Raw genomic sequence first — 13,022 nt, 5'->3', positions numbered from 1 at the left:
ATGTGCAACATCCATATTCTACTTAAAATGAATACACATAATAAAACTTTTTTGCTACTGTTCAGCCCGAAAAGGAGTAGGAAGAAGAAAAACGTGTAAATTCCCTCCCCATGGTCATTTCACGTTTACTGGTTACAGTGGTACACACTACAATGACGCTCATTTTAACCTAGATTCTGCAAAAAGTAAGTTTGTGTGATCTCTGTAACCTGCTCCGTGTAGTATCGGTATGGCTTTTTTCTGCAAGATGACAAGTTGTTGTAATGTCGTATTGTAATTATTTATTCCGTATTTGCTTGATTGATTGATTGATATCGGCCCAGGTATAGTTAGAACTGTACGCTACACGTACATGTGCATGTACGAACCAGTCTGCTGCCCAACAAAAGGATAGAGACAAATAAGGAACATATCGGCTACAACTTTGGATTCCAATTGAATGAAAATGGCCGACTCGCGCAAAGCTCTTTGGGTGAACATTTAACATATATGTAGCTATCCGCTGATGTAAACGGGTCATTTGAGGCAAGATTGTATTTTTTTATATTTCCGCGATTATTCCTTGGTTTGATTTTAAATTTTGGGGACTTATTGGGATCCTAAATACAAAAAAAACAAGTATTTTGGTATAAGAGGGCCCCTTTAACACCTCCAATGTTGTAGATTTAAAAGTATCATCAGTCTCTTGATCTTTTAGATCAAAAAACAAAAAATGTGAGGCTTATTCCTCCCCAAACTTTCAATGTAAATGATAAATTGCACTCTTTGTTGCATCCCATTTTTGAAGTACATTGTAATATGTTTTTCTCTGACTTTTTCATGAGTACATTTGTAAAATTTATAGTTTAATGAACTATTTTGTTTAATACAACACTGGCTTGAAAAAATAAGTTTACCCTCCCCTAAAAGTAATATTTAAAAATGCAGTTTTTGTTTATTACTTTTCCCCAAACTTAAGCATGGAAATGTGTACAGCCGTGACTCCGTTTTGCATCAGCACTACAACTGATGAATGTCGTCCTGGAATTCTGTTGTTTATTTATGGGGACAATTCCTTTTATACTTATCTATATGATTAAAGACACCACCAAGTTACAGAAAATTACACTTCATATTTAATTGACTAATGATTTTAGGCCTGAAAGCCAGTGTGACAACACATTACAGAGATGAATTAGACCTGTTAGAGCAACAGTATCTTGTCCATTAAGTCTATGAATGAACACTTTGCCAGGAAAACCTGGAGTCTCAGTTTCAGTGTTCATCCTTTATACATTCTTCAAATGAACCATCTGGAGTCTTTAGATGTTTGTTAGTTTGGTGTTCTGCACTCATTTTTAAGAAAACTGTTGTGGTGAATAGCAAATTAGCATTCAGGTGGACTTAGCATCTCATTGTACTGAAATGTGTGTTTTTCCTCCTAGATAAACCATGATCCCCATCACTGAACTGCGGTACTTTGTGGACACACAACCGGCCTACCGTATCCTGAAACCATGGTGGGATGTGTTCACCGACTACATCTCCATCGTCATGCTCATGATCTCGGTGTTTGGGGGGACCCTGCAGGTCACCCAAGACAAGATGATCTGCTTGCCCTGCAAATGGGTGGTGGATCAGACCTGCAAGAAGAACGTAAATTCTACGTTCGGCCCATCGTTTTCATTGGAGCCTAAAGGAATCCAGTATGATTTGGACCGCCACCAGTACAACTATGTAGACGCTGTGTGCTACGAAACCAGGTTGCACTGGTTCGCCAAGTATTTCCCTTATCTAGTGTTACTCCACACCCTTATTTTCCTAGCATGTAGCAACTTCTGGTTCAAGTTCCCTCGGACGAGCTCCAAACTCGAACATTTTGTGTCCATCTTACTGAAGTGCTTTGACTCACCGTGGACCACTAGGGCTCTGTCAGAGACGGTGGTCGAAGAAAGCGATCCGAAACCAATGAAAATGAACGGCTCGATGGAGCACAAAGAGTCCGTCATCAGTGAAGATGTGGAGGCGAGTGTTCCGATGCTCCAAAGGACAAAGACACGCCTGGAACAGGGCATTGTGGACCGAACCGAAACTGGAGTTTTGGACAAGAAAGAAGGCGAGCAGGCTAAAGCGCTGTTTGAAAAGGTGAAAAAGTTCAGAATACACGTGGAAGAAGGAGACATCGTGTACCGACTGTACATCCGTCAGACTATTATCAAGGTCATCAAATTCATTTTGATAATATGCTACACAGGGTATTATGTGAACGACATCAAGTTCAGCGTCGACTGTAATGTCGATATCGAGAGTCTGACAGGTTACAGTGTTTATCGCTGTGCTCATCCGTTGGCTACCCTTTTTAAAATCTTGGCCTGTTTCTACATTAGCTTAGTGGTGGTCTATGGGCTGATCTGCATGTACACTCTGTGCTGGATGCTGCGACGCTCCCTCAAGAAGTATTCCTTTGAGTCAATACGGGAAGAGAGCAGCTACAGCGACATACCCGATGTCAAGAACGACTTTGCCTTCATGTTGCACATGATAGATCAGTATGACCCTCTTTACTCCAAGCGCTTTGCCGTGTTCCTCTCGGAAGTAAGTGAAAATAAACTGAGGCAGCTCAACCTCAACAACGAGTGGACTCTAGACAAGCTCAGGCAGAGGATAACCAAGAACTCCCAGGAGAAGCTGGAGCTGCACCTTTTCATGCTCAGCGGCATTCCAGACACAGTATTTGACCTGATGGAGCTGGAAGTTCTCAAACTGGAGCTGATACCGGACGTGACCATCCCACCGATCATTGCTCAGCTCGTAAACCTGCGAGAGATGTGGCTTTACCACACCCCAGCTAAGATTGAGGCCCCGGCGTTGGCGTTCTTGCGTGAGAATTTGAAGTCCCTTCACATCAAATTTACAGACATCAAAGAAATTCCTTTGTGGATTTACAGTTTGAAGAATCTAAGTGAGCTCCATCTTACCGGGAATCTGAGCGCTGAGAACAACCGCTACATTGTCATCGACGGGCTGCGGGAACTCAAGAGGCTCAAGGTTCTTCGTCTCAAGAGCAACCTAACCAAGCTGCCTCAAGTTGTGACCGACGTGGGTATGCATCTCCAGAAGCTGTCAATCAACAACGAGGGCACCAAGCTCATGGTGCTGAATAGCCTGAAGAAAATGGTCAATCTGACGGAGCTGGAGCTCATCCGCTGTGATCTGGAGCGCATACCGCACTCCATCTTCAGCTTGCACAACTTGCAGGAGATCGACTTGAAGGACAACAACCTAAAGACTATCGAGGAGATCATCAGTTTCCAGCACCTTCACAGGCTGGTCTGCCTTAAGCTCTGGTATAATCAAATCGCCTACATTCCCATTCAGATCGGCACACTGATCAACTTGGAGAAACTGTACCTGAACCGGAACAAAATTGAGAAGATCCCCGGACAGTTGTTTTACTGCCGCAAGCTCCGCTTCCTGGACCTGAGCCATAACAACCTAACCAACATCCCGGCTGACATTGGATCCCTGCAGAACCTTCAGTACCTTGCAGTGACAGCTAACAGAGTGAGTATCTGATGAGTTATCTTTTTAAGTCCAGTTTGCACCAAGTTTCAGATGGTAAACATATTTTGTCATTTCCATTTTAAGGCAACTAAAATATCTGTCCTGAACCCTGTAGATTGGAACGAGACAGGCTGCAATTTGATACACGGTCGGTGGAATTTTATGAATAGAACGGGGATAAAACATGATTCATTGTGTCGACATACACAAAGAATGTCGCTTCTTCGCTGTTATCTTGATAAAAATGAAACAAATAGTGACATTTTGAAATACCACAGTTTACGACAGAGGATTTAATGCGATGTCTTGCTTATTTATGAATAATGTCAGACAAAAGCACTGAACCAGGTCACATTTTCTTTGTTAAAGTTATTGGCCAATGTCAAAATGTCCCACTATTTGGGTAGCGCACACAATCTGTCAGCCTTCACGCTTCCTGTTGGAAATGCAAACTATTTACGCAACAGAAACTGAGTTACTAATCTGTTCCATTCCTAAAGTCAAATCCTTGTGTTTTATAGATGAAGGTATTGGACCAATGGACATGAATGCGTCATAGCAAAAATGTAGTATACAAATACATACTTTATGTTTTTGCCAAATATGTAGTAAAAGCGAAAGCAAATCCCTTATTTTAAAACAGGGTTCCTCAATCTTTGGGTCATCTTTTACTGCTGGGATGTTTTGCTAAATTGTGTTGGGGGCCACATTTCAAGAAAGCTAATGACCGGGGGGGGGGGGGGGGTTCCGGACTTCTCCCTTCATTGTTGTTCTCATTCTGTATACTGTACATACTTGCCAACCTTAAGACCTCCAAATTCGGGAGATTGAGGGGGGGGTGTTGAGGTGGGCGGGGTTAAGGGGCGAGGAGTATATTTATAGCTAGAATTCACTGAAATTCAAGTATTTATTTTATATATACCTGTATGTATATATATATATATATATATATATATATATATATATATATATATATATATATATATATATATATATATATATATATATATATATATATATATATATATAAATAAAATAAATACTTATATATATATATATATATATATGTATATATATATATATATATATATATATATATATATATATATATATATATAAATAAAATAAATACTTATATATATATATATATATATATATATATATATATATATATATATATATATATATATATATATATATATATATATATATATATATATATATATATATATATATATATATATATATATATAATAAAATAAATACTTGAATTTCAGTGTTCATTTATTTTCACATATACACACATAACACTCCTCTACTCATTGTTGTATTTGGAAAGTGCAATGCTTTGCAGCCAGTAGCACAGCCTTTGAAGGAGCATAGGTATGGGCAGTGTAATATTCTGGGTTGGAGTCAATAACCAGGCGAGGTGAAGAAGTTACATCTCTTTACTTCATACTACAGAACCGACTTTCACACTTGCCATCAGGGTGCGCAATACAACGTAAACCGTTGGCCAACCAAAAAGTAACCAGAAAACACTATACCCAACGTTCACAAGGAGATTGCAACAAACAACTTAGATCACGCTATTACAGGCAGCGTCTGTGAAATGTAATTTGCAGGAAAGGAGTGAGTTTAGGGTTGAATTGTCCATCCTCGTTCTATTCTCTGTCACTCGTCGTCGCCATGACTGTGTTTCCTTCTTGTTGTGTGTGCAGTTGTGCACTCGCCAAAAGCCGTAGATGTTACAACGTGACTGGGCCGGCACGTTGTTTATATGAAGGAAAAGCGGACGTGACGACAGGCTGTCCTCACTCAGGTCCGCACGGACCTGGAGGGGGCGTGCCTTAAGTCCGGCTGGAAATCGGGAGAAATTCGGGAGAATGGTTGTCCCGGGAGGTTTTGGGGAGAGGCACTGAAAATCGGGAGTCTCCCGGAAAATTCGGGAGGGTTGGCAAGTATGTCTGTATATCACCGAGAACCAGCATCCTCTACACTAGACATTTGATTTGGGGTCGGCAACCCAAAATGTTGAAAGAGCCATATCGGACCAAAAATAAAAAAAATATGTCTAAAGCCACAAAACATTTAAAAATTCAAAAAATTGTTGACAGAAATGTTGAAATGTAATATTTATTCTACACATATTTACAACATTGGAAAACATTAGTAAAACAGAGGCTAAGAGGGTAAGATAACTCCTGGAAATTACTGGTTTAAAATGGCCAAAGGTATAGATGTGTGTGTCCAAGTTAAAGGAAACGACAGGCTGTTTTCTTTTGATGGATTTATTACAATATTTGCAAACAGGGTAAAGTTTGCTGTGGTCTGGAACAACATGGTAAAGTTTGATGTGATCTGGAACAACATGGCACACAAACAACTATCAGAAATGCAGCCAATATTCCAAACAGATAATGTGCCATAAGATGTGCAAATATAAATTAAATACACAGAGAACCTAAGTAAAGGAAATTAAATTAGCTTAAATATACCGTATTTTCCGCACTATAAGGCGCACCTAAAAACCTCCAATTTTCTCAAAAACAGACAGTGCGCCTATAATCCGGTGCACCTTATTAATGGACCATTGTTGAGCCGCAACAGGTTTTGCAACCCCAGCTTCTACTGTAGCGTCTATTCTATGCGCCTATTCTATGCGGTGCGCCTTATATATGAACAAAGTTTTAAAATAGGCCATTCATTGAAGGTGTGCCTTATAATCCGGTGCACCTTATAGTGCGGAAAATACGGTACCTACAAACGAGGCATAACGATGCATTAGGTACATACAGCTAGCCTAAATAGCATGTTACCATCACTTAGCTTGCAGTCATGCAGTGACCAAATATGCCTGGTTAGCACTCCAACAAGTCAACTAAGCTCACCTTTGTGCATTCACGCACAGCATAAAACGTTTGGTGGACAAAACAAGACAAAAAAGGAGTGGCTTCAAACATGTCTTTCTGTGGCAGCGACGGAGAAAGTTGGACATTTAAACAAACTACGGTGAGTTCAAGGACCGCCGAAATTAGGACAAAGCGGCGCTCGTCAAATAATCTCATCATTGAAGCATGTTTAATATAAACAACGGGATTTCTAACAGTTAGGAAGGTTTGTGGCATTTTTGTCCTCCTACAGAGACCATATTAAAACAAAAAATATATTCCCCCCATCTTTTTCCATTTTCATACATTTTTGAAAAAGCTCTTAGGAGCCACTCGAGCCGCGGGTTGCCGACCCCTGTTCTAGGTCTATTCATTTTGTCAGTTTTACAGGAGCGCTTTGCTGTTTTTAAGGACAGTCTGCGCGAGTCTTTCACAAGTTTTTTTAACTGAATTCTGCTGCCACCAGTTGAATAGCCTAAATGATGAAAAAGAGAGGACCTAAAATGGAAACCTGAGGAACACCACTAGTATAGCTAAAGAAGTTGAACAAATGACTACTGACTGCAGCTGAAGTAAACAAGCTACAGCAACACCTTAGTTACATAAATCTAGGGATATAACGATAAACGGTGGTTAGTACCGTTTAGAAGTAAAATTATTGTAAAACCGTGATTGATAACCACACTTTGATATACTCACCGATTGACACTGCTCATTAACTGGAGAAGCAAGCTAGAGCTAGCTCGCTAGTTAGCGTAAATGCTAACATGAATACAGGAGATGTCAAAGTATTTCCCCGTTAAGAAACTCCACACCCCAATCTAAAGTTAAAAAAACACATTGCGGTACTGTTTGAGCAACTAATATAATAAATCGTGTATATTAAACCGACACGGCGTGCTCTTTTCGCACAAAGTGATCGATACACAGTACAAGCCGAAAGTCTGGACACACCTCCTCATTAAATGCGTTATCTTTATTTTCATGACTATTTACATTGTAGATTGTCACATCAAAACTATGAATGAACACATGTGGAGTTATGTACCGTATTTTTCGGACTATAAGTCGCTCTGGAGTATAAGTCGCACCGGCCGAAAATGCACAATAAAGACGGAAAAAAACATATATACGTCGCACTGGTCGCATTTTTGGGGGAAATTTATTTGATAAAATCCAACACCAAGAATAGACATTTGATAGGCAATTTAAAATACATAAAGAATAGTGAACAACAGGTTGAATAAGTGTACGCCATATGACGCACAAATAACCAACTGAGAACGTGCCTGGTATGTTAACATAACATATTATGGCAAGAGTCATTCAAATAACTATAACATATCGAACATGCTATTAGGGCTGCAACAACTAATCGATTAAATCGATTAAAATCGATTACCAAAATAGTTGGCGATTAATTTAGTCATCGATTCGTTGGAACTATGCTATGCGCATGCGCGGAGGCTTTTTTTTTGGGGGGGGGGGGGTTATTTTTTTGTTGTTGTTTTTTTTTGTTTTATAAACCTTTATTTATAAACTGCAACATTTACAAACAGCTGAGAAACAATAATCAAAATAAGTACAAAAACAGTACAAAACAGCGCCAGGGCGGCGGTGAGGCTACGTCTCATGAGGTGGCGTAAGCTAGCCAATGATGTGTCATGTGCAACTCACGTGACGACGCCGTCTCCTTTGCTGGAAAAATTTGAAAAATGGCGCAGGAAAACAGTACGGATAGTTTAGCGGAGAAACATCTTGAGGTTATTGCTTCAATGGAGAAAAGTGTACGACCTAAGTCGTCAAAAGTGTGGGAACACTTCACTTTAAAGACTTCAAAGAAGACTGTTTCCTGCAAAATGGCACGGAAGTACAACATTGCTTCAGGAGCACCTGAAGAAGAAACATGTTGGAGCCATGGATGAAGGGAACTCACAGTACGTAACTTTTTAAGTCCATAGTGACAACAGGCATTCATGAGTTCAGCTTTTTTGTAAGTAACGTTAAAGTTATGCCTTTGTTGCAACGCGGGGCTGATAATGTGTCTCCGGCACATTTGACTCCGTTTTGAGAGAGAAAACGCACGGTTACCAATTTCGAAATAAACGTAACGGACAGAACTATCTCAGGTTGGTTTCATAATGGATCAATGCAGCCGGGCTGATAAAGCTATATAAATATATTTAGATTTGAGTGACGTTTTAGTATAACTAAACGTTATGAAGGTGCTGGAATATTTCATGCTATTATTCAGAGGCAGTCTAAAATGAATCCTTTATTATTCACAACAGAAATGTGTACAAGATTCAGTTCTGATCTGATGAGATACATTTCTGTGTTATTATTGGTGTATGCTGCACCCCCATTGTCCACAACATGGTGCCAGTATGCTGGTTTTTTTCAATAAAAAACTGGAAAGGATAGAAATGTAGTTTGTCTCTTTTATCCGATTATTAATCGAAGTAATAATCGACAGATTAATCGATTGTCAAATTAATCGTTAGTTGCAGCCCTACATGCTATACGTTTACCAAACAATCTGTCACTCCTGATTGCTATATCCGATGAAATCTTCCTCCCCGGTGTCGCTCCTGGTATGCGCCGCTCCCTTTCTTTCTGCTGCTCGATCGCCAATTTCTGCTGCATATTTCACTACGTCCGGCTTGTAATCTGCAGTATATGATTTCCTTTTCGGTGCCATTTTAGTTCAGCCCTTCTCAGTTTTTATAAGTTACCGCCAATGTTGATGTGATCCATTTTAATAGCTCTGGCAGTAGCGTATAGCATATAGCAGTTAGCATTCCATGAACCACAATGCACTTCTGCCATGATCCGCCCCCGCCGAATTCTTATTGGTTGGCGTGTGAGTGACGATTGCTGACGTGTGTGTGACGATTGCTGCCATTTGCTTCGTCGCTCACGCGAATGACATAAATAGTATTATTTGATATTTTATGGTAATGTGTTAATAATTTCACACAAAAGTCACTCCGGAGTATACGTCGCACCCACGGCCAAACTATGAAAAAAACGCCGACTTATAGTCCGAAAAATACGGTACTTAACAGAAAAAGGTGAAATAATTGAAAACATGTTTTATATTCTAGTTTCTTCAAAATAGCCACCATTTGCTCTGATTACTGCTTTGCACTCTTGGTATTCTCTCGATGAGCTTCAAGAGGTAGTCACCTGAAATGGTTTTCACTTCACAGGTGTCATAACTTTGAACGATATCCTCCTGTCAACTGATTATGGTAAATATGTTGTCCTGGTGCTTTTAGATCTGTCTGCTGCGTTCGACACCGTCGACCACGCCACCTTACTGTGTGGGCATTAAGGGCGCCGCCCTCAACTGGTTCCGGTCGTACCTAACCGACAGGAGTTTTTGTGTAAAAATAAACAGTTTTATGTCTTCCACAGCTCCTTTACCACATGGGGTCCCCCAGGGCTCAATCCTTGCCCCAATCTTATTTGCGCTTTACCTTCTCCCCCTTGGTTCTGTTTTTAGGAAGTACGGTATTGCATTTCATTTTTATGCCGATGATTGCCAGATCTATTTTCCCATGGCACAAAATAACACGGTTCAACGTCTCATTGACTGCCTGCACGACATCAAAGCCTGGCTTTCAGCTAACTTCCTGAGCCTAAATGAAGACAAACAGAAGTTATGTTGTTCGGTCCAAGTCGCTCTCCCTCCCCCCACGTTGACCTCTGCACTCTGACCCCGTATCTCAGCGACTGTGTCACAAACCTGGGGGTAAAGTTCGACTCAGATTTTAAATTCGAAAATCAAATCAGCAGCGTCGTACAAAAAAGCTTTTATCAATTACGCCAAATAGCGAAAGTGAAACCGCTTCTATCAGGACATGATCTCGAGAAATTAATCCACGCCTTTATCTCGACTCGTCTAGACTACTGCAATGCCCTGTATGTAGGCATTAGCCAGGCCTCCCTCGCCCGCCTGCAGCTCGTGCAGAACTCTGCTGCTCGTCTGCTAACACAGACCCGCAGACGTGAGCACATCACCCCTATATTAGTGTCCCTTCACTGGCTCCCTGTGCGTTACCGAATCAATTTTAAACTCCTTCTATTTGTTTTTAAATGTCTAAACAACCTCGCACCAACATATCTCTCCGACCTCCTTCAGCCTTACTGCCCCACCCGATCCCTAAGATCAGCCGATCAGCTGCTACTGACCGTCCCTGACACAAGGCTGAAGCTAAGAGGTGACAGAGCTATCGCCGCTGCTGCTCCCAAGCTCTGGAACGACCTAACTCTGAGTGTTAGACAGGCCTCCTCTCTTCCTGTTTTTAAATCTCTCTTAAAAACATACTTTTATTCCATGGCTTTTAACACTGAGTGATATCTATCCTGCTATGGTGCCCCATAATACACCTGCTGTGAACCTGTTTTTATGTTCTATTTATTTTAGTTATTTATTTTTTATCGTGCTCTGTTTGTGTTGTGTTGTGTTTGCTCGGTTCTCGTATTATCTTTTAACCTGCCCATTGTACAGCATTTTGGCTACCCCTGTGGTAAATTTTAAATGTGCTTTATAAATAAAGTTGACTTGATTTGATAAGTACTTTTTGAGCACATTCAACAGTACGGTGATAATAACTGAACATTTTGGTCACAATAACCATGATATGACATTTTCATATTGTTACATCCCTACATAAATCATATTACCAAAAAAATGTGTAACTGCCAAAAGAGGGAGGACTTTGCCCCTAGGAACGCCTCAGTTATGTAAATCACAAGTTTGGACCGCAGTGTTCTGTGTTTGCTAGCAGGGTAAAAATGTCAATGCAAAGATCTGACAATGTGGTCCAAGTTCCTCTGTACAACAGGACCACACTCCTGTTTTTAGGAATTTGCTACAAAAATGTTAATCGCCTAAGTTTTGAACTGAACTGGGGGGCCGATATGGTGTTATTCCAAAGCCGGATTTGGCCCCCAGTCCGCCAATGAAAGGTATCTTGACCCCGAATAGAAGTTGACACATCTCTTTGAGAATGAAAGAAAAGAGTAGTGTATTATATTGGGGTCATGGGTGCGCCATGATACGTGAGGGGAGGGCATGAGAGTCAATAGCGTAATAGCTTGATCGATGCTGAAATATTGATTTTCAAGTCACAACATCGATACTTTATTTATTTGAGATCATGTGTATCATTAAATGGAACACAGTACAAGAAAGTTCTGAATTTTGCGGACCATAGGGCGCACCGGATTAAAAGGTGCACTGCCGATGAGCGGGTCTATTCAGTTCTTTTTTCATACAAAAGGCGCACCGGATTATAAGGCGCATTAAAGGGGTCATATTATGATTTTTTTTCTAAATGTAAAAGACTTCCTTGTGGTCTACATAACAGGTAATGGTGGTTCTTTGGTCAAAATATTGCATAGATGATGTTTTACAGATCATCTTCAAGTCGCTTTCTGACAGTCGCTTCAGGATGCATCGTTTTGTTTACGTGGCTCATCTTGAACAGCATCTTCTCCCCATCATCTTTGTTGTAGCGGTGTAGCGTGCAAAGACGGGAGTGGAAGAAGTGTCAAAAGATGGAGCTAACTGTTAATGACATTCAGACTACTTCAATAAATAACGGAGCAGCATCTCCTCATTCGGAAACAACCACACCGGAAATGTGTCCCGTGAAAAAACGTCCGACCGGAACTAATAACTAAAGTTCCTTGGGTGAATAACATAAACTCACAATACCGGTAGGTTTTAGCGCTTTCATGGCGAGTTTACTGACAGGTATAAGTAAGAACTTTACACTACTTTATATTAAAATAGCAACAGCGAAACATGAATGCCACATAAGGAGGTAGAGAAAAAGAAGAAGCTTATGACTACAGCGTCAGCACTGACTACAATTTTCAGGACTTATGCAGATTCCAAATACAGATCAGCAGGTACCAGAAGGTAAGAAAAGTTGGTTTTGCATAAAATTGGGAAACAAAACAGCAGATAATGTCTGCTAATAGGTGCCATTTTGTGGCCTTATACACACACCATAATAATACTCATATGTTTAATGCGCCGACAATCCATCAAGCTGTGCGGCTTCATAGCTTACCAAAGTTGTACTAAAAACCTTTTTGACAGATTTTTGAGCGCCCTGTGTAATGTTCTATATTCTCAATGGAACATTTAAAGTTTTAGTGTTGTTTACTGCCATCGTATTGCAGTCTACATGTATATTTTATGTGTGACTGCCATCTACTGGTCACACTTATCATTACACTATGTACCAAATAACATTGCTTCGAGGCCAGTAAGCACAACCAGAATTATTCCGTACATTAGGGGCACTGTTGATTTTTGAGAAAATGAAAGGATTTTAGGTGCGCCTTATAGTCTGAGAAATACGGCACGTACATTTGCTCAAAGTATCGGTATCGGATCAGTATCACTGATACCAGCCGGAATTGTATTCGGTATCAGTTCGGAAAGAAAATTGGTGGTATCGCTATCACTACTAATAGTGTATATCTTGACTAGGGTTGGGTATCGAGTATCGATTGGAACCGGGACTAACTTTCCGATTCTCCCGGAATCATTCAAAAGTTTAAATT

General features: G+C 40.3%; 1 protein-coding gene across 4 annotated transcripts in view; it reads left to right on the top strand.

Annotated features, from left to right (window-relative positions):
• The window catches only part of lrrc8ab (leucine rich repeat containing 8 VRAC subunit Ab), a 48,708-nt gene that overhangs the window by 28,310 nt on the left and 7,376 nt on the right, over nt 1–13,022 (top strand). For 3 of the 4 annotated variants that reach the window (XR_009826546.1, XR_009826545.1, XM_062050721.1), the window contains exon 3: nt 1,425–3,543. Coding sequence is in view for 2 of the 4 variants with exons in the window: in XM_062050721.1 (XP_061906705.1) it covers nt 1,432–3,543 (2,112 nt within the window). In the remaining 2 variants the exon portion in view is untranslated. The remainder of the gene's footprint in view (nt 1–1,424; nt 3,544–13,022) is intronic. The other variant, XM_062050722.1, reaches the window with a different exon arrangement.

Source organism: Entelurus aequoreus, linkage group LG06 (genome assembly GCF_033978785.1).
Source record: "Entelurus aequoreus isolate RoL-2023_Sb linkage group LG06, RoL_Eaeq_v1.1, whole genome shotgun sequence".
Classification (NCBI taxonomy): domain Eukaryota; kingdom Metazoa; phylum Chordata; class Actinopteri; order Syngnathiformes; family Syngnathidae; genus Entelurus; species Entelurus aequoreus.
The sequence above is the reverse complement of the archived record's forward strand: the minus strand, read 5'-3'. Positions and strand labels throughout refer to the sequence as shown.